Source organism: Rhinoraja longicauda, chromosome 4 (assembly GCF_053455715.1).
Source record: "Rhinoraja longicauda isolate Sanriku21f chromosome 4, sRhiLon1.1, whole genome shotgun sequence".
In the NCBI taxonomy this organism is placed as follows: domain Eukaryota; kingdom Metazoa; phylum Chordata; class Chondrichthyes; order Rajiformes; family Arhynchobatidae; genus Rhinoraja; species Rhinoraja longicauda.
This window is the reverse complement of record NC_135956.1, coordinates 66,406,933-66,433,676: the sequence shown is the minus strand read 5'-3', so window position 1 is coordinate 66,433,676 and position 26,744 is coordinate 66,406,933. Positions and strand designations below refer to the sequence as shown.

Below are 26,744 nucleotides of genomic sequence, written 5' to 3'. Positions count from 1 at the left end.
ATGCTGGTTTAGATATAAAATGCTGGAGTAACTCAGCGAGTCTCTCGAGAAAAGGAATGGGTGACGTTTCGGTCTGAAGAAGAGTCTCAATCATCCCTTGGCTTCGTAGTCTTAACGCGGACTGAGGTGATTGAGTTCTGAAGGACTAAACTGTCAGAGTATGTCTGCAACCGTCAAACAAATCAACACGCAAGATTACACGTCCTCCCTCCCTATCTCTTGCAAAGTCGCAATCCCTTACTCTGAACTTCTCCATCTCAGCTGCATATACTCCCACATTGAGGCTTTCCATTCTAGGATGTCTGAGATGTCCTCTTTCTTTAGTAAACATGGTTTCCCCTCGGCTGTAATAGATGGAATCATCAACCATGTCTCCCCTGTATGATGCTCTTGCTTTCCTTCCCAAAGATAGAGTTCCCTTGGCCCTTGCCTTTCTCCCCACCGGCCTCCACATCATTATCTGGCATTTCATCCACCTTCAACGTGATTCCAACACCAGTCACACCTTCCCACCCCTTTCCGCTTTAGGCAGAGACTGTTCCCTCCTTGGTTGATTCACCCCTTCCCACCAAAACTACTCCCACCCAGGTACTTTCCTCTGCAACCACAGGAGAGGTAACACGTTCCTATCCATCCTTGCATCCTGAGGTTCACATGCACCTCCTGTAAACTCATCCACTGCATCCGATGTTCCCGATGTGGTCTCCTTTACATCAGCAAAACCAAGTTCTCGACCATACCATCGAACACTTGAGCTTAGTACTCCAAGGCCTGCTAGATCTCCCGGTTGTTGACCATTTAAACTCTCCTTCCCATTCCCATACTGACTTTGTCCTAATGTTATCCCACTTTTTAAGAAAGGAGGGAGAGAGAAAACGGGAAATTATAGACCAGTTAGTCTGACATCAGTGATGGAGAAGATGCTGGAGTCAATTATAAAAGATGAAATTGCGAAGGATTTCGATAGCAGTAACAGGATCGTTCCGAGTCAGCATGGATTTATGAAGGGGAAATCATGCTTGACTAATCTTCTGGAATTTTTTGAGGATGTAACTAGGAAAATTGACTGGGGATGTGGTGTACCTTGACTTTCAGAAAGCCTTCGACAAGGTCCCACATAGGAGATTAGTGGGCAAAATTAGAGCACATGGTATTGGGGGTAGGGTACTGACATGGATAGAAAATTGGTTGGCAGACAGAAAGCAAAGAGTGGGGATAAATGGGTCCCTTTCAGAATGGCAGGTAGTGACTAGTAGAGTACCGCAAGGCTCGGTGCTGGGACCGCAGCTATTTACAATAAACATTAATGACTTGGATGAAGGGATTAAAAGTACCATTATCAAATTTGCAGATGATACAAAGCTGGATGGTAGTGTGAACTGTGAGGAAGATGCTATGAGGTTGCAGGGTGACTTGGACAGGTTGTGTGAGTGGGCAGATGCATGGCAGATGCAGTTTAATGTGGATAAGTGTGAGGTTATCCACTTTGGTGGTAAGAATAGGAAGGCAGATTATTATCTGAATGGTGTCAAGTTAGGAACAGGGGACGTACAACGATATCTGGGTGTCCTAGTGCATCAGTCACTGAAAGGAAGCATGCAGGTACAGCAGGCAGTGAAGAAAGCCAATGGAATGTTGGCCTTCATAACAAGAGGAGTTGAGTATAGGAGCAAAGAGGTCCTTCTGCAGTTGTACAGGGCCCTAGTGAGACCGCACCTGGAGTACTGTGTGCAGTTTTGGTCTCCAAATTTGAGGAAGGATATTCTTGCTATTGAGGGCGTGCAGCGTAGGTTTACTAGGTTAATTCCCGGAATGGCGGGACTGTCATATGTTGAAAGACTGGAGCGACTAGGCTTGTATACACTGGAATTCAGAAGGATGAGAGGGGATCTTATCGAAACATATAAGATTATTAAGGGGTTGGACACGTTAGAGGCAGGAAACATGTTCCCAATGTTGGGGGAGTCCAGAACAAGGGGCCACAGTTTAAGAATAAGGGGTAGGCCATTTAGAACAGAGATAAGGAAAAACTTTTTCAGTCGGAGAGTTGTAAATCTGTAGAATTCTCTGCCTCAGAAGGCAGTGGAGGCCAATTTTCTGAATGCATTCAAGAGAGCTAGATAGAGCTCTTAAGGATAGCGGAGTCAGGGGATATGGGGAGAAGGCAGGAACGGGGTACTGATTGAGAATGATCAACCATGATCACATTGAAGGTGGTGCTGGCTCGAAGTGCCGACTGGCCTACTCCTGCACCTATTGTCTATTGTCCTAGGCCTCTGGGCCTCTAAACCTCCACCATTGCCAGTGAGGCCACACACAAACTGGAGGAACAGCACCTCGTATTCTTACAGCTTTACGGTATGTCCTAGATCTATAAAGTGCAGAAATGTGCCCTTCATCTCACTTTGCCCATGCTAACAATGCTGGCATTCTGGCTTAGCCTGCATTAAACCCTTCCTGCCTGTACATCTGGCCAAATGTCTTCTAAAAATTTTAATTGTATCTGCTTCCATAGCTTCCTCTGGCAGCTTGTTCGAGATATGAACTCGAAGTGAAAATATTGCGAAGTTCCCTCCTAAATCTCTCCCCTCAAACCTTAAGCAAGCTACTTTTAGAATTTTCTACCCTGGGAAATAGACTGAACGTTCACGTCATCCATTATTCTTTTGATCTTTTATGCTAAATATTGTCACCCCTCAGTCTCCCATGCTCCAAAGAAAAAAGTCCCAGCGTGTTTAACCCCTCCCTCTAAAACAAGCCCAGGTAAGATCCTGGTGATCACTTCTGCACACTTTCCAACTTAATGTCATCCTTCCGAGAGCTGGGTGACCAAAACTGCATAGATAATTTCAAGTGTGGTCTCACCGACTACTTATACAGCTGCATTATACTGTCCCTCCTTTTGTACTCTTATACCCTTCTCAATGAAGGCAAGCGTTCTAAATGCCTCTTCGCCACCCATCTTCAACCTGCGCAAAAATATTGGGTACTCAATAGTCAATAGTCAATTTTTATTTGTCACATACACATAAATGTGCAGTGAAATGAAAGATTACCCACAGTCCAACAATAAGAGCAATAAAAATAAGCAATAACACACACAATCATAAACCAATACCAAACAAAAAGAAACATCCATCAGAGTGAGTCTCCTCCAGTCACCTCCTCACTGTGATGGAAGGCCAGAATGTCTTTTCTCTTCCCCTGCCGTCTTCTCCCGCGGTCAGGCTGTTGAAGTTGCCAGGCCGCGCCGGACGGTGAAAGGTCCGCAGCGGGCCGACCCACGCCCCGCGACTCGGGGCGGGCCACTCCATCTACAACTTTGCAGACGATGACACTATGGTGGGCCGAAATATAAATATTGACGAGATGGAGTACAGGAAGAAGATGCTTTGTAACATGGTGTTTAGACATAACTGCTCCCTCAATGTCAGCAAGATGAAATAGCTAGTTATTAACTTGAAGGTAGACACAAAATGCTGGAGTAACTCAGCAGGCCAGGCAGCATCTCTGGAGAGAAGGAATGGGTGACGTTTCAGGTTGAGACCCTTCTTCAGACTGATGTCGGGGGAGGGGGCGGGACAAATATAGGATGTAGTCAGAGACAGGAAGACTAGTAGGAGAACTGGGAAGGGGAGGGGATAGAGAGGGGAAGCAGGGACTACCTGAAGTGGGTAGTTTTGCTTTCTCCTACATATTGTTTTCCTAGTTATAAACTTGATTAATTGACACCTTATTATCACGTGTCATGCCACAGTGAAATTCTTTGTTTTGCATGCCAAGTTTGTAACAGTCATTACGCGTAGGGTGCCGATAAAGTTACCAAGTGTTTAATGTAGTCCCAATGGTTCCTCTTTGTTCATGCCCCCCCCAGGCTGCGCCCCTCTGTTCTCGGTGATCCCAAACGCGGGGTCCCTATTTGTTCTCGCAGTGCCGCCCCCACCCCCACCCCATGTCGGGTCGCTCTTTGTTCTCTGTGGCATATCCTCAACCGACCTCCATCACCCAGCGTGGGCCCATCCGAGGGTCATTGATAGGGTAGAAGTAAACCTTTCCCCATGGGAGAGGTGTCTGTCACCAGAGCGCATAGATTTAAGGTTTGGAATAAAGGTTTAGTGGGGTATTACCACTCTCTGGTCAGGGGTTGGGTTGGACTTTGGACAAGCTGATAGGGTGATTGAGCAGAATTTAAGAATTGTCTAGATCAGTATTTGAATTCCCAAGGCATGAAGGTTCTGGAAGCTGTGCTTGAAAATGGGATCAGTATAGATGGGGATTTGATGTTCAGCATGAGGCAAGGAGCCTGTTTCTGTTTCACGAAATTGTAATAACTCTCGGATTGTCTTGTGATTTTTTGGTATTCGCTTATTACATTACTGAGATACATGAAAACCTTTGCATGCTTTCCAGTCAAATCATACTATACATGAATAAACATGTCCAACAGTGGAAAGAGAAAAATACCAGAGTGCACAATATGGTGTCACGACTTTAGAGAGAAAGTGCAGTTCAAAAAAAAGTGTAGATTGGGACAACGCCCTAGCTTATTGGAGACAATTCAGTGGTACGATAACAGCAGAGACGAATCTGTTCCTGAACGTGGTGGTACATAGTTTCCAACTTTTGTATCTTCTGCATGATGGGAGAGGAGAGAATAGGGAATGGCAAAGGTGTAAATGGTGCTTGGTTAAATAGGTTGCTGAAGTATCAATGGGGGAGGGGGAGGGGGAGGGGGAAGAGTACTAATTTAATGAGGGACTGGCTGAATCCACAACTCTGCCGTTTTGGGCCTTGCTGTTTCCAAACCAAGCTGTGATGCAGCTCGATATGATACTTTCTATAACATTGCTGAAGTTAAGAATTGTTGGAGACATGCCAAACTTCCATGTCTTCTTTAAAAAGTAGAGACATTGTAGTGTGCTATCTTGGTTGCAGCTTCAATGTGGTTGATCCAGGACAGTTTGCGGTGATATTCTCGACTATCTTATGGAATAGAAATACATAAAATTCCAAAAGGATTGGACAGGAAAAATGTACACTGGAATTTAGAAGGATGAGAGGGGATCTTATCGAAACGTATAAGATTATTAAGGGGTTGGACACGTTAGAGGCAGGAAACATGTTCCCAATGTTGGGGGAAGTCCAGAACCAGGGGTCATAGTTTAAGAATAAGGGGTAGGCCATTTAGGACTGAGATGAGGAAAAACTTCTTCATCCAGAGAGTTGTGAATCTGTGGAATTCTCTGCCACAGAAGGCAGTGGAGGCCCATTCACAGGATGTTTTCAAGAGAGAGGTAGATTTAGCTCTTCGGGCTAAAGGAATCAAGGGATATGGGGAAAAAAGCAGGAACGGAGTACTGATTTTAGATGATCGGCCATAATCATATTGAATGGTGGTGTTGGCTCGAAGGGCCAAATGGCCTACTCCTGCACCTATTTTTCTATGTTTCTATCTCTTCTTAGGCACCTTTGACTGGGGCATGTACTCCACCATGTTTCCTGAAGTCAATAACTAGCTCATCTGGCTTGCGGACATTGAAGTAGAGGTTGTTGCCATGGCGCCATGTTACTAAGATTTTTCTCAATATCGTGCTATAACATGTTTGTGAGGTGAATTCGAGCTTTTCTCAATGATGGATGTAAAGTTAAATGGCCTGTAGTTGCTTCTCCCTCCTTGAATAATGGCATTACATTTGGAGCTCTGGAACCTCTCCAGGATTCAAGGAACTTTAGTAGGTTACAACCCATGCGCAGACTGTCTCTGCAGCCGCCTCGTAAGCCTCTGGTCAGACAAGCAAATATAAATATCGTGCCTATCAGCAGGTCAGACGCTGTACCTTGTGATGAGTGATAGATATGCATTCTGTTTCCTCAGTGTTTTCTTCACTACCTACCAGATCCATGTCGGGTGTTGAATATCCTCTGCTTACTTGGATGACTCCAGGGCAGTAATCTTAGATTGACAAAAACCCAGGACCTGCTCCATTGGCCTCCTAATCTATCAAATATTCATAGAGAGTTGCAGCATAGAGACAGACATAGATTTCAACCTTCCTGGGTCCATGCCAAAGATCAAGTACCAAGCAACATGAATTATATTTTTATTCTCCTGCATCCCCCCCCCATTGACTCTCATCCATTTCTGATTTGGGATTTGAGATTGGGATGGTGTGTACAGTAATAGCCAATTAAGCTAATAGCCTGAATGAGTTTGGTGTGTGGGAGGAAACTAGACCACCCATGGGTACCCACCCACCTGGTTACAGGGAGACTGTACAAACTCCACAAAGATAGCGATCTTAGAAATGAACCTAGGTGTCCGGAGCTGTGAGGCAGCTGCAGTAGCCACCAAAATACTCTTTGTTATCTCTGTGTCACGGCAGCATAGGGTGCAATCCACAAGAAGCAGCACATACAGAGCTACATCAAAAATACGCCCCATCCACTTGATCCTGACATCTAAGGCAAGAGCAGTAATTACTCGGGAACATCAGCGGCCAAGTTCGTCAAGTTAATTTTGAAATTTAATATTATGGGAGCCCGTTCATTTGTATGGGTGTCCGCCCACGTTAGTCGTGCATTTTACTGAGGGGATGGTCTGTACACACTGTTAATTACAGAGTGACAGTCAGAACTTTTTATCCAGGGTAGAAATGTCCAACACTAGAGGGCATAGCTAGAAGGTGAGTGGGGAAAGGTTTAATGAAGATGTGTTGGGAATTTTTTTTTTTTACACAAAGTGGCGGAGGCCTGAGCGCATTGCAAGGGCTGGTGGTGGCGGCAGATATGATAGTGGCGTTTCAGAGGTCAGTAGATTGACACATGGAAGTGCAGGGAATAGAGGGATATGGATCATGAACAGGAGGATGAGATCAATTTAACTTGGCGTCATGTTGGGCACAAACATTGTGGGCTGAAGGGCCTGTCCCTGTGCTGTACTGGTCTATGTACTTGTGCTGTCTGTTCTATGTACGTGTGCTGAAGCCATTGAAGACGTATCTAACAGCACTAACTTCCCATAGATGCGTGCAGATGGGCAATAAAATTGTCCTTCGTCGTAGCCTATCCATCTTTTGAAAATACAAATTCTTAGAATAATGTCTTGTGTTCTGTGGTCACAACTTGTAATGCTATACACCAAACTAATATATTAGCCATATTTTCTGATTATCTTGGGTATATTCGGCAAGCTTTTTTTGAACTTCCCTTTGGTTTGATTATGATAATATGATTTTTTTTTTGTTAACAGTTTGGATGCCAAATCTACAAATATCCAAGTTATTTTAAAGGATGGTGGACTGAAATTGATTCAGATCCAGGATAATGGGACTGGTATCAGGGTAAGATCTCTTTTAAAAAGCACACATGAGAATCTTTTGACTTGTTGACATTGAGGGAGAGGTTGCTGACCTGACACCATGTTACTAATTTCTCTGTCTCATTCGTCTTCTCCGTTTCATCATTGCCTGTGATTCAGCCGACAACAGTGGTGTCACCAATGTAAAGAATTATTGTGGAGGTGGTGGTGTCACCTATCCTCCCTGATTGTGGTTTGTCGGTTAGAAAGTCAAGCATCCAGTGGCTGAGGGAGGTGTTGATATCAAGGTCTAGGAGTTTGGAAATGAACTCAAGCCATCCACTTATGTATCTTTTCTGCAACCTCTCAAGCATAATCACATCCTTCCAATAGCATGATGACCAGCACTGCATACAATACTCAAAAGTGAAGTCTAACCAACAATTTGTATAACTGTAACATGCCATCCAACTCCTATACTCAATTCATCAGCCAATGAATATAAGCATACCATAAACCATCTTAATAATTCTGTCTCCCTATGTTTCCATTTTCTGGGAACTTTTACTTGTATCAAAGGCCTCGCTGCCTGTCTGAAGAAGGATCCTGGCCCAAAAAACTGAGGCTAAAGCAGGGTCCTGACCCCAAACGTCAGCTATCCATGTTCTGTAGTGTTGCTGCCTGATGCGATAAGTTAGAGACATACAGCTTTGAAACAGGCCCTTCGGCCCAACTTGCTCATACTGCGAATATGTCCCATCTACTCTAGTCCCACCTGCCTGCTTTTGGCCCAAATCTATCTAAACCTATCCTATCCATGCACCTGTCTGCATGTTTCTTAAACATTGTGATAGTCCCTGCCTCAACTACCTACTCCTGCAGCTGGTTTCATACACACACCACCTGGTGTGTGTAAAAAAATAAAGTTACCCCTCAGGTTCCCTCACCTCACCTCCCTCACCTTCCCCTCACCTCAAACCTTTGTTCTCTGATTCTCGATTTACCCAACTCTGGATAACAATGTGCATTTACCCGATCTATTCATCTCATCATTTTGTACGCCTCAATGAGATCAACTTCAGCACCCCAGCACTTTGTGTCCTCACTATTCAATAACAGTCTACGGCTCTGCATTCACTGTGCATGTTCTGGCCTGGTTTAACTTTCCATCACTGACAGATTAAAGTCAATAGACAATAGGTGCAGGAGTAGGCCATTCGGCCCCTCGAGCCAGCACTCCCTGGCTGATCATTCTCAATCAGTACCCCGTTCCTGCTTTCTCCCCATACCCCCTGACTCCGCTATCCTTAAGAGCTCTATCTAGCTCTCTCTTGAATGTATTCAGAGAATTGGCCTCCACTGCCCTCTGAGGCAGAGAATTCCACAGATTCACAACTCTCTGACTGAAAAAGTTTTTCCTCATCTCTGTTCTAAATGGCCTACCCCTTACTCTTAAACTGTGGCCCCAGGTTCTGGAAAGTGTTCCAATTTCATTTTAACTGCAATTGTTTCATCTGTTTCATCTGTCCATGGTTGAGGTGGGCAGTGGCTTCGTTCAGTGACGAGCAGGAAATCCAGTGTGATAAGATGGATTTTGCAAAATCTTTTAGCATAATGGGCACAAATAAATGGACCGACTCAGAACAGGAGACCAGGAGAACTGAAAAATTAATTGGGTCCTTAAAGTTATTGAGGCAGCTGACAAAGAGGGGGGGTCATGGTAAATATAACTCAGAAACGGGCCTTTTAGCCCTTTATGTTCATGCTGATCAAGTAACCATTTACTCAGACCTATAACATTCCATACCTTGGGGATTCAAGTGCTTATCTAAATTCTACTAAAAAGTTGTAAGAGTACTTGCCTCTACAACACATGTGGGCAGTCTGTTCCAAGTTCGAACCACCCTCTAGGTCTGAAGTATCTCTCCAGTGCAATCTCATCCTTCCGAAAGTGTGGTGCACACAGTAGTCCAGCTGTGCACAAACCAATGGTTTATCAAACTGCACCAAGAGATCCCTGCTCTTGTATTCTATGCCCCAGCTAATGAAGCCAAGCATTTCACATGCTGCCTTCACCAACCTATCTACCTATGCTGACATAGGTAGGGATCCAGGGATCTCTGGACGTACATTGAGATCTCTCTGATGATCAGTACTCTTCTCAGGCCATCTTGTGAATGTTCCACTCTTACTAATCCTGCCAAAATGCGTCATCTTGAATTCATCAGGATTATATTCCATCTGCCATTGCACCACTCATTTTCCCAACTGATTATCATTTGCCATCTTTCCATTGTGGAACTGCCTGTTTGACTCAAAAGCTGTAATTTTAAAGTTTTTTAAAAGTTTAAATGTGGGTTGTTTTCCCCACTATGTTTTATTTTCCACAATGTGTCATCTTTCTTCATTAACAGAAGGAAGATTTGGAAATACTTTGCGAAAGATTTACTACAAGCAAGTTACAGAAATTTGAAGATCTTGCCAGCATCTGCACTTACGGATTTAGAGGGGAGGTATGTTTCAAAGTTGATTGTGGTCCATATCATTCTGTTCTTTGTCTGTTCGTGCCTGTAAGTATCTTATTTTATTGTGTAGTCTGTAATTGATTCCCGAAGAATAAACAAATATTTGCCAGCTGCTTGAAATCAATCCATCAATTCATAGTAGATTTTAATATTTTTAAATACTGTAATAGTCGCTAAAGTGACGCAATAGTACAGCAGGTAGAGCTGCTGCTGCCAGTGACCCAGGCTTGATCCTGACTTCCGGAGCTGTCGGGTGCGGAATTTGCACATTCCCTGTGTGATGGTTTCCTCCGGATGCTCCGATTTCTTTCCACATCCCAAAGATCTCTGGGTTTGTCGTTTGATTGGCCTCTGTAAATTAGGCCCAGTGTAAGGAGTGGTTGCGAAAAGGTAACATAGAACTATTGTGAGCGGGCATTGATAGTCAGCGTGGACTCAATGGGCTGAAGGGCAGTTTCCAAGCTGTATCATTCAGTTCAATCAATCACTTGCAAGATTGTGACTGAACTGTTTGGGGGTAATTAGAAACATAGAAAATAGGTGCAGGAGTAGGCCATTCGGCCCTTCGAGCCTGCACCGCCATTCAATATGATCATGGCTGATCATCCAACTCAGTATCCCGTACCTGCCTTCTCTCCATACCCCCTGATCCCTTTAGCCACAAGGCCCACATCTAACTCCCTCTTAAATATAGCCAATGAACTGGCCTCAACTACCTTCTGTGGCAGAGAATTCCACAGATTCACCACTCTCTGTGTGAAAAAAACGTTCTCATCTCGGTCCTAAAAGACTTCCCCCTTATCCTTAAACCCCTTGTTCTGGACTTCCCCAACATCGGGAACAATCTTCCTGCCTCTAGCCTGTCCAACCCCTTAAGAATTTTGTACGTTTCTATAAGATCGCCCCTATAAGATCCCCAATTGAAATGGCAATTGGAGAATTACCATTATTGTATGTATTATTTTAGCACTGAGCAATGTTGCAAAAAGCATTTAAGGCATGACTAAAATATTATTTAAATGGGGTGGGTTGACAAATTGTTGTACTCTGGATGGATCTGGGGGTCCTAGTTCATGAAACAACAATTTAGTAAGTAGATACAGCAAGTAATTAAGGCTAATGGATTTTGGCCTTTATTGAAAGAGATAGCCATACAGCATGGAAACAGGACCTTTGACTCAACTTGCCTGTGCCGACCAACATAACCCATCTACACCAGTCTTGATCCTGACTTCCGGAGCTGTCGGGTGCGGAATTTGCACATTCCCTGTGTGACGGTTTCCTCCGGATGCTCCGATTTCTTTCCACATCCCAAAGATCTCTGGGTTTGTCGTTTGATTGGCCTCTGTAAATTAGGCCCAGTGTAAGAAGTGGTTGCGAAAAGCTAACATAGAACTATTGTGAGCGGGCATTGATAGTCAGCGTGGACTCAATGGGCTGAAGGGCAGTTTCCAAGCTGTATCATTCAGTTCAATCACTTGCAAGATTGTGACTGAACTGTTTGGGGGTAATTAGAAACATAGAAAATAGGGTGCCTGCAATTCACCCATGTCCCTCTAAACCTAACCTATCCATGTACCTGTCCAAATTCTTCTTAAACATTGCGATAGTACCTGCCACAACTACCTCCCCTGGCAGTTCTTTCCATGCACCCACCACCCTTTGTGTAAAAAAAAAAGTTACTCCTCACGTTCCTATTAAATGATTCCCCCCGCCCCCTGGGTAGGAAAATCAAGAACAAGAAGACATAGGTTTAAGGAGAGAGGGGAAATAGAAATCTGAGGGCCATCTATTTCACACATAGGGTGTATGGAATGAGCTGCCGGGGAAGGTAGTTGTGGCAGAACCTATAACAATATCTAAAAGACATTTGGACAGTAACATGGACAGAAAAGGTTTAGGGGGATATGGGGCAAACAGGCAGGTTGGATTAGTTTGGATGAGGCATCTTGGAAGTGATGTGTCATTGAATTGAATAGTATTCTGCAACTTAAAAACACTCTAAGAAACGAGTGTCTGAAGAAGGGTTCTGACCCGAAATGTCATCTAAGCGTGTTCTCCTGAGATACCGTCTGTCCCGCTGAGCTACTCCAGCACCCTATGTTTTCCCTTTTAAAGATATTCTTGTTTTTCTCAACGTCATGTCCCGATGAAAAATTATTGACCTTAATCCTCACCATGGATGTTGCCTGACTGACAGTTTTTGGCATTAACTTCAGCATGATGGCAATCCTGGGAGAAGACAGAAGAGAACGTCCAGTTATTATCCTGCTGCTGAGTTACCCAATTCATCACAACCTATTGCTTTTGGCCCTCAAAGAAGAAAAACTATTGTAACAAAATAAATTCTGGTCTCAAATCTTTTACTGAAGAGTGGAAAAATATAGCTTAGGATCCATCCATTCTTGGCGTTAACACTACTTTTTAACCTGAAAAGTAAAATAATACATTGGTGATTGAATAAAATTTATTGCAGGACTTGCTCCTGCCACTGAATTAGATAGCAACGTTTAAGAGGCATTTAGACAGACATGTAAACAGGTAGGAATGCGGACGTTATGCATCACGTTCAGCTTGTTCATGTACTGTAGTTCTATCCATGTTCTCCAGAATTACTATCTGACCTGCTGAGTTATTCCAGCACTTTGTGTTTTTTGCTCTAAGATCCCAGCATCTGCGGTTTCTATGTCTACTTTTCCTCACCCCTAGCCTAGCTAGCTTTAGCAGCTTCCTCCCACCAACTCACACAGAGGTTGGTGGGTAATTGGAACGAGTCCCCAGAGGAAATAGTTGAGGCAGGTGCTATAATCATATTTAAAAGACATTTGGACAGGTTCCTTGATAGGAAAGGTTGGAGGGATATGAGCAAACGCGGATGGGTGGGACTGTTGTAGACAGGGCATTTCGATCAGCTTGGGGAAGTTGGGCCCCAAGAACCTGTTTTTGTGCTGTATGTTTATTTCATCAGTCCGAAGAAGGGTTCCAATCCGAAATGTCGTCTGTCCATTTCCCTCCACAAACTTTGATTTTTGCTCAGGATTCCAGCATCAGCAGTTTCTTGTGTCTCAAAAACACTGCCCATGTTTACTGTTGTGTCAACAATTTGTGCTCCATTTTGCAATACCATCAATCACAGTATAGTCAAGAGCTCTGCCCATTAGCATAGCCTCTGGCAAGTTTGTTGAGTCCCCATGCCATTTCTGCTTTTGCATTTTGTATCAATCTTTGGTCATTACTGGTGAATGTCATGGGGAGTTGGTCTCTTGATAAGTTCTACCAATTGAGAATATCTTTCAGGCTATGTTGTTGGTGCTAATGTGAAGTATGAATGCATTACCTTATGAGAATACTTCCTCATTTTTAGGCTCTTGCCAGCATAAGCCATGTGGCACATGTCACTGTGACGACCAAAACTGCTGATGGGAAGTGCGCATTGAGGTAAATAATTTTATTTTCCAGTGCTGTTTAAAAATGAGGGTCCTTTTGGAACATTTGGAACTTTGTGGCCAGAGAATCGTGGGGAGCACGACGGAGATTTGTGGATTTGTTCTTTATGACGTTCCTCTTGGACCTGAGAATGAAATTGTGTTGATGACGTGATCTAAGGAAATGTTCTGTGATGGCTGATGATCTGGTTGGACTGGTCAATAGGGGGTTACTTAAAGCAACCAGAAAATGCATTATTTTCAGAAGGAGAAAGAATGCATTTTGTTTTTTTGCCAGCACTTGAGGGAGAACAGTGGCACAACTGGTAGAGCTGCTTCCCCACAGCACCAGAGACCTGCGTTCATTCCTGACCTTGGGTGCTGTTTGTGTGGAGTTTGCACTCTCCCTGTGAGCGCATGGGTTTCTACTGGATGCTGACAGTTCATAAGTGATAGGAGCAAAATTAAGCCATTCAGCCCATCAAGTCTACTCTGCCATTCAATCATAGCTGATCTACCTTCCCTCTTAACCCCATTCTCCTGCCTTCTCCCCCTAACACTCGTACGAATCAAGAATCTATCTTTCTCTGCCGTACGGATATCCATTAAGAACATCCACAGCCTTCCGTGGCAATAAATCCCTCTGACTAAAGATGTCGTCTAACATCCCAAAGATGTGTAGGTTTGTAGGTTAATTGGCCTCTGTAAATTGCCCCTAGTATAGTCCGGAGTGGATACGAACGTGGGATAACATCGAACTAGAGTGATCAATGGTCGGCATTGACAAGGTGGGCCAAAGGGCCTGTTTCCATGCTACATCACCAAACTAGACGAGGTAAGAGGATTATTTTTGGAACCAGCCATCCAGATGCGAGTTGTCCACAAGTAATTTAGAGATATAGCCTAGAAACAAACATTTTGGTCGACCAAGTCCGTACCGACCAACAACCACCCGTACATTAGTTCAATGTTATCCCAGTTTTGCATCCTACACACTGGGGGCAATTTGCAGACGCCGATTAACCTACACACCTGCATGTCTTTGGAATGTCAGAGGAAACGGCGGCACGATGGCGCAGCGGTATAGTTACTGCCTTACAGCGAATGCAGCGCCGGAGACTTGGGTTCGATCCTGACTACGGGCGCCGTCTGTACGGAGTTTGTATGTTCTCCCCGTGACCTGCGTGGGTTTCCTCCGAGATCTTCGGTTTCCTCCCACACTCCAAAGACGTACAGGTATGTAGGTTAATTGGCTGGGTAAATGTAAAAATTGTCCCTAGTTTGTGTAGGATAGTGTTAATGTGCGGGGATCGCTGGGCGGCGCGGACCCGGTGGGCCGAAGGGCCTGTTTCCGTGCTGTATCTCTAAAATCTAAAAAAAATCTAAAAGAAACCGGAGCACCCAGAGAAAACCCACATGGTCACAGGGAGAACGTACAAACTCCTGTTTGCACAAACAGCACCTGTAGTCAGGGTCGAACCTGTGTCTTTGGCGCTGTAAGGCAGCAACTCTACTGCTGTGCCATGTGCAGCCCTTACAGGATGAGAACTTGGTAGCCAATCCCCGATGTCTGCACCCAGCTGATGCAGCTTCATGGAATGAGCATCAATGGGAAGTTCCTCAACTGCTGTTTTGCTTGAGGCAGTAATGAAGAAAGGGGATAGTAGTTTAATTATGTTTGTTTTCTTGCAATTTGTATAAACTTGCTTTTTTTTTTGGAAGATGCAATTACTGTGACGGGAAATTAAAAGCTCCTCCAAAACCATGTGCTGGAAACCAAGGCACACAGATAACAGTACGTCTCTCTTTAATACTACTTTTTTTTTTCTTATGATGTTTCTCTATCTTTGTTCCTCCCTTCGGGCTCCATTTGAAAGCAACCAATTTCCATCTGACTTTTATGCAACTTTGTCTCCTTTCTTTTTCTTTCATAAGAGTTGTGGGCACCTCTCAAATATTGAGAGAATTGTTATTATGGTACAGTTAAAAGCAGTAAGAACAAACTCTATTTTGAACCTGTACAATGCACTTTGGACTACAATTGAAATAATACATCCAATTTTGTTCACTGTGGAAAGGATTTGATGGGCTTTGGGTGGATGCCTAGGAAACAGTAATGGTTGTATAACATAGAAACGAGTCAATAGACAATAGGTGCAGGAGGAGGCCATTCGGCCCTTTGAGCCAGCTCCGCCATTCAATGTGATCATGGCTAATCATTCACAATCAGTACCCCGTTCCTGCCTTCTCCCCATACCCCCTGACTCCTCTATCATTAAGAGTCCTTGGTTCCACGATGTTATGCTGACCTTTTTCACCATCTTCTTTTCCTCACACCTTAAGTCCAAGCAGTCTTATTTTTGATACTTCTAACATGGGAAAAAAGATTTTGATTATCTACCTTATCTATGCCTCTTATCATAAATTATAGTTCCCAGAACTACATTCTGTATCACAGTTCATAGTTGTATCACAGTTCCGGCCAACATGTCCCAGCTACACTTGTCCCATCTGCCCGCATTTGGTCCATATCCCTCCAAACCTGTCCTATCCATGTACCTGTCTAACTGTTTCTTAAATGTTGGGATAGTCCCTGCTTCAACGACCTCCTCTGGCAGCTTGTTCCATACACCCACCACCCATGACACAGTTTAGTTATGTCACAGCTCAGTTTGTCCTTAAAACCACTTGGCCCAAATATATTGATAGTGATTTATTGAAGTGCTATTGGAATATTTAGTGCAGTGACATGACGTTGACATATGCTTGCAGGTGGAAGACCTCTTCTACAATCTTGCCACACGAAGGAGGGCTTTGAAAAATCCCAGTGATGAGTTTTCCAAAATCGTGGAAGTTGTGAGCAGGTTTTAAGAATTGTATTAATATTCTTGATTTAGCCTGAGCAGCTCAGTTTTAATGGAATTCATTGCTTTATAAATGAAATTATCTTTATAATCTTTTCTTCAATATCTGACCTGATCTCATCTGCAGAATGTTAGACACAAGGAATTGCAGATGCTGGTTTATACAAAAAAATGTGCTAGATTAACCCAGTGTGTATCTCTTCAAAAACAACACCCTTAGCAATGTGTTCCAGGTTCCCCCATTAGTCTGTGTAATAATAAAAAAAATGCCATTAAACCTCCCCCTCTCGCCTTATAGGTATGCCTTCTAGTGTTGGACATTTCCAGCCTAGGAAAAATATTCTGATTGCCCACCCTATTTATGCCTCTCATAATTTTATATATTTGTATATTAAGTCTTCCCTCAACCTCTGATGTTCCAGAGAAAATAATCCAATCTCTCGTAACGGAATCCCTCAAATCCAGGCAGCATTCTGGTAAACCTCCTCTGCATCCTCTCCAAAGCCTCAGCATCCATCCTGTAATGGGGCGATCAGAACTGCACACAATACTCCAGATGCAGCCCAACTAAAAGTCTTGTGGAGCTGCATCATGACTTCCTACCAGGAAGTCGATTGCAAGCTACCGAAGCGGAATGTGAGGACTGTTCCTCCAGTTTGTGTAAGGCCTCAATTTGGCAATGGAGGAGGCCCAGGACAGAATGGTCAGTGTGGGAATGGGAAAAAGAGTTAAAATGGTCAGCAACTGGGAGGCGAGGAAAGTAATCCTTCCTGTGCCCACCTGGACGTGCGTATTTCTCCCCTTCCCCTCATCCCCTTCCACCTTTATTCCTTCTGCTTCCTTCACAATTCACACCTATCCTTAACTCACACTTTTTGTCTTTTCTTCTCTGGCCTTTCACCAACCACCCGCCTATTAAAACACCCCCTCACCTGCCAGGTCACTTGCCAGACTTTGTCCCATCCCCACCACTCTTCCAACTTTCTCACGCCACCCCTTACTGCAATCAGTCTGAAGAAGGGTCCCGACCCAAACTGTTGCCTATCCATGCTCGAGATGGACAGACATACACGCTGCGTTGTGTAAACCAGCATCTGCAATTCCTTGTGTCTAACATTCTGCAGATGAGATCAGGTCAGATCATATTGAAGAAAAGATTATAAATCTATAACTGAATCACAATCAATCCAATTTAATAATGCTCAGCAGCACCAGGCGGTAATTTGGACATTTTAAGTTAGAAGCTGGCAGCTTCACACTTGAACAGTTTAAACCTTGCTCCTGGTGTTTCCCAAATCTCGGGAAACACCAATTCAAGTGAAACTGTCGGTCGTTGTCAGGATGTTGGTTCCACGCCCATGCCAAGCTCTCCACTGTCACTGAAATCAAAGCATCAGACTGTTGTAACATTGGATTCCTTGCATCGTTCTGCAACTCCTCTGACATGCTTGTCGTACAACCAGGATGACTTCTTGCAGGAAAAGAATCCCTTCCAGTTGGTCTGTCGAAATAGAAAAATAATTTTCACTATTATGCTCATGTATCATCTTATGGAGAAATTATGTTTGACCTGGATATCCAACGATTTATTTTTATTATACTGGTTATGTTTGTTATTGCTTTGGGCAGATGAACACAGACTTCACAACCTGCTTTGTAAAATAAAGTTTCTTTTAAAACTAGTTGGATGAGGGGAGGTGATTGTTTGAAAATCAATTTGTGTTTTATTGAAATCTTGGTTAACCTTATCTTACAGGTATGCAATTCATAATTCAAGAGTGAGTTTCACTGTGAAGAAGGTGAGTACCGAATGGGTGGGCAATTGTTTCCTCTTGAATTAATTGAATCTCAAAAAACAGAAAAGGTCATTTCAACCATCTTCCTCATTATGTTCAGCAATCATTCATTCTATTATTGCGGCTAAAATAAGTGATAAGTACATAGAATTGTAACTTGATTTGCCGACATGATTTTAAATCCCTCTATCTGATCCTTGCTTGATCTTTGTGCCAAGGTAAATAACTCCAACTTCTCCTCTCTACCCTTTCAGCTAAAGCTCCTCTTTCCTGGAATCATTCTGATCAATTTCAACTGTAACCTCTCCTCACCTCTGTTATAAAGTGTCCAGAACTGGAAATAATGCTCCTATTTTGGCCAAGCCCGTTAGCAAATGTCCTTTGTAAATTTTTTGCTTGCGTACTTTTTTAGTTTAGTTTCGAGATACCGCACGGAAACAGGCCCTTCAGCCCACCGAGTCCGCACCGACCAGCGATCCCCACACATTAACATTGCCCTATACACACAAGGGACAATTTGCAATTATACCAAGCCAATTAATTTACAAACCTGTACGCCTTTGGAGTGGGAAGAAACTGAAGATCTCGGAGAAAACCCACGCTGTCATGGGGAGAACGTACAAACTCCATACAGACAGCACCCGTAGTCAGGATCGAACCCAGGTCATCGGCGCTTTAAGACAGCAACTCTACCGCTGCCCCTGAGCCTTGATTTAAGAAACATGGGATTCTGTTCATTGCTGCGACCATTTCTGGACTAAATTTCGATGATTTATGCACACACAGACAACCATATCATTCTGTTTATTTACCCCTCTTTCAAGTAGAGAGGAAATAAAAAAATTCAAATCGTGTTGTAGGGAGACATTCTTGATCAAGAATTCATATATATAGATTAGAATGCATGCAGGCAAAAGCTTTAAGCTTTACATTAAATGAAAATGAAAAACTGCAGAACTTGCAAACCTTAAAAAAAAATACTGGAAACAAAAGGCAGGTCATGCGCATTAAAGAAAGAGGCACAAGCTTAACGCTATTGAGGACCAAAACCTGACACATGGCTTGTGCTGTTTTGGAAAACAGGCAGAAACAAACTAGTCTCGTATTATCATGAAATCTAATCTTTGGCATGCAGTGACAGTTCTCCTGTGGGACTCCTTGTAATGATTTGGAAGTGTGTGGATTTCCCAGAGCTGTTTAGTTACCACCAAACCCATCTGCAAAATATTGTAGGGAGCAAGTGACCATCACAGAAATACAAACTGGGCACAACATCTTCAGATGGACAAATAGATTCCATAAATTGAATGTACAGCTTGGAAGCAGTGATCAGATTAGTCGTGCTGCACTCCAAAGACGTACAGGTTTGTAGGTTAATTGGCTTGGTGTATGTGTAAATTGTCCCGAGTGTGTGTTGGATAGTGTTAATGTGCTGGGACCACTGATTGGCGTGGGCCGAAGGGCCTGTTTCCGCACTGTATCTCTAAACTGAACTAAACTAAACTGCCTCCCACTACTGTTCATTCAATCCTATCATCGTCTATTCCCTTCCCTTTTGTGTGTTTATCTAGTAATTTAATTGCTTCTCTTGCTGAAACTACTGGCAGCATGCGGCTGGATTTTGTTTGGAAAGCAAGAGGTTTACATCTTTGATTGTTGCAGTTGTGAAAAGTGTTAATTGTTTGTGTGTTTGGTGTTCTTTATTTAGCAAGGTGAAACTGCTCCTGACGTGAGAACATTGCCCAACGCCTCAACGCTTGACAATATTCGAACAATCTTTGGAAATGCTGTGACCAGGTATGGCCAGTTCAGGTTGTATGTTTATAAATGTTGCCAGTTACCTTGTTCATTCAAGAATCGTAATGATCCCGTACAAAGCCAGTCCCTTTGGCCACTTTGTTTGCATTAACCATCAACCACCCAGTTAGACCAATCATTAATCCTTTATATTCCTCCTACATTCTGATCAGCTCCACTCAGATGCTATCACTCAGCTACACACTAAGGGCAATCGGTTATTTGACTAATTAACCTACCAATGCACAGGTCTTTGGGATGTGCAAGGAAACCAGAACACCCAGAAGAATCCCATGCAGTCACATGGAGAAACACCATCCATTTATCAGGATTGAACTTGCATCTCCAATGATGTGAGGAACCTCCTCAACAAGCTGATGCCTTATCCGCATTTAAACATGTTGTCTGTAGTTACGGAGCTTGCTCATCAGCTAGTTAGTTTCTCACTATGTGCCCAGTACAAAGTCTTAAACTTGGCATTACCAAATTGGTGTAGAGATCCATTGAACATTTATATTTTCTCTCCACTGCTAATTGGTGTTAATGGTAATGGGGCCATCTTCTGGTCGGTAACTTAAAACAATAGTTGCTGTTTGCTAGTTGAAAGAGCAAACACTCTAATTTTCCAGTAACCATTTTACGATGTGTTACATTTCAGTGTTCTTGTGGTATCTAGGCTGAAGGACGCTCGACTCATTTGATATTGGCCATGAATATCTATTTGCTTATGATAGATGTTAAACCACTTCAGGTTCATTATCCATATCAGGGCAATTTAAAAACACTATGACTATGAATTTCATGCTGTTTTATTTCCATTACAGGGAATTAATTGAGGTGTCCTTTGAAGAACCAAAATTAGCTTTAAGAATGAAAGGTTATATATCCAATGCCAATTATTCTGTGAAAAAATGCATCTTTTTGCTCTTCATAAATCGTAAGTGAGCATTTTGTGCTGTTAGAAGTAATTTATTTTTCTGTTTGCCCATTGTTTTGATTTTAATTTCCATCAGATTCTATCCCATTCACTGAAAAGCTTGGAACTGTAGCATTCCATTCCTAGCACACTCTTTCTCTGATGTCGAGAACATAGAGGGCAACTAGAGGCTAATAATGAAAAAATCAAGATTGGAGCAAATTGGACATTCTTGTATGATTGTCTGAAATGTGCTTCGTTTGGACTGGTCTGAGTACCGGGAGAGGAATTACTCTACTAGAGTGGGTGGTATTGTAGATAGCAAAGGTGGTTATCAAAAATTGCAGCAGGATCTTGATCAGTTAGACAAGTGGGACGAGGAATGGTTGATGGAGTTTAATGCAGGTAAGTGCAAGGTGTTGCATTTTGGGAAGTCCAACCAGGACAGAACCTGCACAGTGAAAGGCAGGGTTCTGGGAAGTTCAATGGTTCTTTTCAATGGTCCATTAACCTCAGAGTATTGTAGAGCAGAGGGATCTGGGAGTGCAGTTATATATTTCCTTGAAAGTGGCATCATAAGTCGATAGGGTGGTCATGAAGGCTTTTGTCGTGAAGCCACATTTGGAGCATTGCGTTCAATTTTGGTCATCCTGCTCTTGGAAAGATCTTGTTCAGCTGGAAAGAGCACAGAGAAAATATACGACGATGTTGCCAGGACTTGAGGCCCTGAGCTGTATGGAGAGGTTGGACATGCTAGGACTTTACTCCTTGAAGCGTGAGGATGACAGGTGATCTTATAGAGGTTTATGATCATGAAGATAATAGATAGGGTAAATGTACAGAGTTTTTTACCCAGAGTAGGGGAATCAAGAACCTGAGGACATTGGTTTAAGGTGAGGGGGGAAAGATTTAATGGGAACCTGAAGGGCACCTTTGTCACACAGAGGGTGATGGGTATATGGAATGAGCTACCTGAGGGAGTAGTTGAGGCAGGTACTTTTTAAAATACATTTGGACACTTACATGGGTAGGAAAGCTTTAGAGAGATATATGGGCTAAACAAGCTGGTGAGACTCGTGTAGATGGGACATTTTGTCGGCATGGGCAAGTTGGCCGAAGGGCCTGCTTCTATACTGTATAATTCCAGGTGTGGCATATTTGGCATAAAAAGAGAAATTTAGTAAATTAGGTCAGCCTAATTTTAAATGAATAAGAGGTTATATCATTATAACTTAAGACATTCTGTCTGCCCTTAAAGCTGGAGGCAAGGAAGATATTCCTTTTGGCTCAGGAGGGTAAAACCAGTAGCAACTCTCAGAATTGTACATCGATGAGAAAACAATTCTTCACTTGGATGGTGGTGAATCTTAAGTTTCTCTACCCAGGAGGACGATAGTTTAATGTGGCTCTATTTTACAGTTTTAATATTTAGATGTAAAATAATTGTTTGCCAATTCGCTACTGATACCTCAAGTTTACCTTTCATTCAATTGTTTTGAAGATCGCTTGGTGGAATCAAGTATGTTACGGAAAGCAATTGAAGCTGTTTACGCGGCGTACCTTCCCAAAAACACACATCCCTTCCTGTATCTGAGGTAAATACGATACAGTGAGAGCTGCATTCTATCCATTTATTCTTGCTATGTTTCCAATGTTTATAATTTTTATTTTAAAGCCTTGAAATATTGCCACAAAACGTAGATGTAAACGTTCATCCAACAAAGCACGAAGTACATTTTCTGCATGAGGATAGTATCATCGAGAGTGTGCAACAAACCGTGGAGAGTAAGCTGCTTGGTGCCAACTCCTCCAGAACCTACTTCACTCAGGTCAGTATTTTGCTCACAACTGCCATTGTCTATAAACAGCAAGGTTTTCTAATCTTTATTTCCGCCAGGTTTATCAAATTTCATCTCCAACAAACAGGTTCACAATTTAAAACTAATGATTCAAAATCTTTCCACATTGTTATGTTTCTTTCATAACATATTAGAGCACAGATGTGCATGAGAAGAGGATTGAGAGATGGTGGAGATGAAAGAACAGACCAGGGAGTCAAAAGCAATGCTTCCTTTGGAATGCTCATGTTAGATTGGAGTGGATGAAGTGCCTGGTGGTGGAGTCCCACTAGTCCCACGATAGACGGGGGAATTGAGAAGGAATTACCGGACACGCCTTCTGTCCCCTTTCAAAATTCTTAAAGGACTACACTATTTGTGACTTCCCTGGGCTGCTCTTCCATCTCCATCACCCAGTTTCTTGCACATTCCCTGTCTGTTTACAAAATATGCAACACCTGCACTTTTACCTTGTCACTTCCCACCCAGCTGTTTCTCTGCTGTTATCATCTACGAAACGGTCCTCATAAGCTTATGATGTATTGTAGTCTTGATCTCTCAACATCTGTATCTGAACAGGCGAATTCTGCTTTAATGTTATCCATCTTTAATGTTGATTCATTTCTCTCCCCACAGACTGCCTGCTTTTTTTTTTGCTTTGGATTTCAGCAGCAGCCGGATCAGCATTAACAGATTTCACATGTCCCACTGTTTTCTTTCTCCAACAGCAAATCCTCGTTAATCTATCAACCAGCAGGCTGCAAAAGCAGTGGAATCTCACAGGCACCCCTCGCCTATTCCCTCAGAGAGATCCCCCTATGTCCTACTGATCATTCACCTACTTTCTTGCAACTGAAATCAAATTGTTGTCTGTCTTTCACAGTCCTGCCGAAGGTCCTTTGACCTGCAATGTCAACTCCTGTTCTGCATTCCATAGATGCTGCCAGAGTTGTCAAGTATTTCTAGCATTTAGTTTTGATTCAGTTTCCCAATATTGTCAGTCTGATTTTTTTTTTTCCCTCCGATATGTGGAATATGCAAGTTTGGGACAAGGGAAAATCAATGGGCTTGTGTTTCTCTTGTACTTTGATTGTATGGTGCTGCTACCTGCGCTCACCTTAAAGTAGTACGTTTCATTACCTTTACTGCCAGTTTTTATCCTGCCCTATTCTTCATATATAGATCAATCCTGTTCTCAACTTCCCTGTCGGTAATACAGACTGAACATTATTCAAGCCTTCAGTCTCTCGCAACTATCTTCACTACACTTTCTCTCCATCCCCTATCTCCCCATCTTCCTGCAATTTGACAATTCCATTCCCAAGAGTCTCTGTCTGATGTCTCACTCCTTCGAAGACTTATCGCAGACTTGGTAATGGGCTCTGTATTTCATGAGGATCCAGTGGCCATATCATAAGCTTACAAATTGAAATGGCTCTGAATATATAATTTGCAAAATAATTAAGCTGTTTTGGTGGGGTCTTGTGAGTGGACTCTCTGTCCCTTTCTCCTGACTCTGTCTGAAGAAGGGTCTCATAGAAACATAGAAACATAGAAAATAAGTGCAGGAGTAGGCCATTCGGCCCTTCGAGCCTGCTCCGCCATTCAATATGATCATGGCTGATCATCCAGCTCAGTAACCTGTACCTGCCTTCTCTCCATACCCCCTGATCCCTTTAGCCACAAGGGCCACATCTAACTCCCTCTTAAATATAGCCAATGAACTGGCCTCAACTACCTTCTGTGGCAGAGAATTCCACAGACTCACCACTCTCTGTGTGAAGAAATGTTTTCTCATCTCAATAGACAATAGACAACAGACAATAGGTGCAGGAGTAGGCCATTCAGCCCTTCGAGCCAGCACCGCCATTCAATGCGATCATGGCTGATCACTATCAATCAGTACCCCGTTCCTGCCTTCTCCCCATACCCCCTCACTCCGCTATCCTTAAGAGCTCTATCCAGCTCTCTCTTGAGAGACTTCCCCCTTATCCTTAAGCTGTGACCCCTGGTTCTGGACTTCCCCAACATCGGGAACAATCTTCCCGCATCTAGCCTCTCCAACCCCTTAAGAATTTTATATGTTTCAGACCAGAAAAAATCACCTATTCCTTTTCTCCAGAGATGCTGTCTGACCCGCTGAGTTACTCCAGCTTTTTGTGTTCTGGGTTTAAACCCACATCTCTGCAGTTCCTTCCTGCACATCCAGCCTACATATGAAGTGTAGGAGTTGATCAGAGTTCAGGACTGCCATGTTCCAGTAAGGAGGAGGGGCAAGGATGGCAAGATAGGGAACCTTAGATGACCAAAGTGGTTGTAAATTTGGTCAAAAAGATAAAGGAAGTCTATGTAAGATTTAGGAAGGTGCAATCAGAGCAGTCTTTGAAGAATATAAAGCAAGTAAGAAAGGACAAGCGGAAAATTTGACGGGTCAAAATAGGCCATGAAATGTCTTTGTAAAAACAAGATGCTGGTTCACTACAAAAAGTCACAGTATTGGAGGAACACTGCACGTCAGGCAGCATCCCTGTAGGTATGTCTTTCCAATGATTTTTTTTTGTAGAATAGGATTAAAGAAAATCCCAAGGATTTTTACACATACATTAAAAACAAGTGGGAAACTAGGGAGAAGGCTTGTTCCACTGAATGCCGAATGGGATGCTACTTTTGACATTACTGTTTTGTTTCCAGCCTCTGCACCATTTTGTTTTGCTATATATTTTTATGTCTGAGAAATGGTGAATGGTAAAAATGAACATTCTTCGTTTTGCAAGTTTTAAATTAAAAAAACTCTTAACCACAATGTATTGATTTTTATTTGGGTGTAACTAATTTTAGATACCACATTATATGAGATTTGTTCATTTTAAATCCTCTTAGACTTTACTGCCAAGGCCAGCCATAACCTCCAGTGACCTTGTCAAACCTTTGGCGGCAGCATCGTCTGTGGTTCAAGGTTTTGGTGACAAACCATGTGCTCGCCAGTTGGTGCGAACAGACGCCAAGGAACAGAAGATGGATGCTTTCCTTCAGCCAGTCAGCAGGTCACATGGTGTGCTGCCTGCCATTCCTTCTGCTGCTGGAGAACCTTGGAGCCAGGACTCTGAAATGCTGGATGCGAGTGACTTTGAAGTACTATCTGTGAAAGATGTTGGCGGCTCTGCAAACACAGCAGAGAAAGACTTGCAGCCTTGTAATGAAGAATCCTCCGGTGGCCCATCCAGGTAAATTATTTCTGTTAAGTTAGAAAGCTAAGAACTTGTGAAAGTTAGAAGCTTTAAGTTGGAGACTGCACTCTCGCAACGTTTGGGAGGGTTATGTTTTAGTTCTCAAAGACATTTTTACCTGCACCCCTGGGCCATGGTTCTTTCCACTCTAGAAGTTGTGGAGAATGGAGTGTGAGGGGTGTAGAGAAGAAAGGAGGAGACCAAACAGTGACGAAGCAAGAGAGGGAGGGAGGGAGGGAGGGGTGGTTAAAGATTGGGGGTGTTCACTGAAGGTGAAGATATTCAGGGTTGGGATGACAAGTGGTAAGGAAGTAGTGGCCAAAGGCATAGTTAAACTGCTCTCATCTGCCGGTACATGATCCATATTCCTCTATTTCCTGCACTTCCATGTGCATATTTAAAAGTCTCTGAAAACGTCACTGTCATATCTGCCTCCCCTCGCAATACGTTCCAAGCCCCTGCCACTCTCTATGTATAAAAAATGTTTGACCCGGACACCTCCAGTAAACTTTCACCGTATAGCTAGTGTTGGACATTTCCACCCTGGGGAAAAGGTTCTGACTGTCTAATCTATCTATGACCCACATAATTTTATATACTTCTATCAACTCTCCCCTCATCCCTTGGAGGGTTTTAGTTACAGGACAAAGTTAGATTCCAGTAAAGGCAGCATTCTAGTAAACCTCCTCTCTCCAAAGCCTCCACATCTTTCCTAAAATGTGGCGACCAGAACTGTAAGCAACTGAAATGTAAAGTGTCTTGAATTTGATCAAGTGAGTTGAAGGCTGAGGGGAGAACATTTAAAAAATATATAAAATTTATGAGAGGCATAGATAGGACAGATCATCAGTATATTTTTCCCCAGGGTGGAAATGTCAAAGAATAGAGGGCATAACTTTAAGGTGAGAGGGGGGAAAGTTTAAAGGAGATGTCAGGGACAAGTAGTTTCTTTAAACAGTGGTGGAAGCTTGGTGGTGTTTGACGCTTTTACATGGATATGCAGGGAATAGAAGGATATGGTTCAAGTGAGGAGAATAGACGGGGTGAATAACTTTTCCT

At 43.0% G+C, this 26,744-nt stretch overlaps 1 protein-coding gene across 2 annotated transcripts in view; it reads left to right on the top strand.

Moving 5' to 3' along the window:
* The window catches only part of mlh1 (mutL homolog 1, colon cancer, nonpolyposis type 2 (E. coli)), a 40,656-nt gene that overhangs the window by 1,309 nt on the left and 12,603 nt on the right, over positions 1-26,744 (top strand). For both annotated transcript variants that reach the window (XM_078397916.1, XM_078397917.1), the window contains exons 3-13: positions 7,250-7,340; positions 9,712-9,810; positions 13,187-13,260; positions 14,970-15,042; positions 16,020-16,111; positions 17,868-17,910; positions 19,616-19,704; positions 20,529-20,641; positions 22,122-22,215; positions 22,296-22,449; positions 25,339-25,682. In XM_078397916.1, coding sequence (XP_078254042.1) covers positions 7,250-7,340; positions 9,712-9,810; positions 13,187-13,260; positions 14,970-15,042; positions 16,020-16,111; positions 17,868-17,910; positions 19,616-19,704; positions 20,529-20,641; positions 22,122-22,215; positions 22,296-22,449; positions 25,339-25,682 — 1,266 coding nt within the window. The remainder of the gene's footprint in view (positions 1-7,249; positions 7,341-9,711; positions 9,811-13,186; positions 13,261-14,969; positions 15,043-16,019; positions 16,112-17,867; positions 17,911-19,615; positions 19,705-20,528; positions 20,642-22,121; positions 22,216-22,295; positions 22,450-25,338; positions 25,683-26,744) is intronic.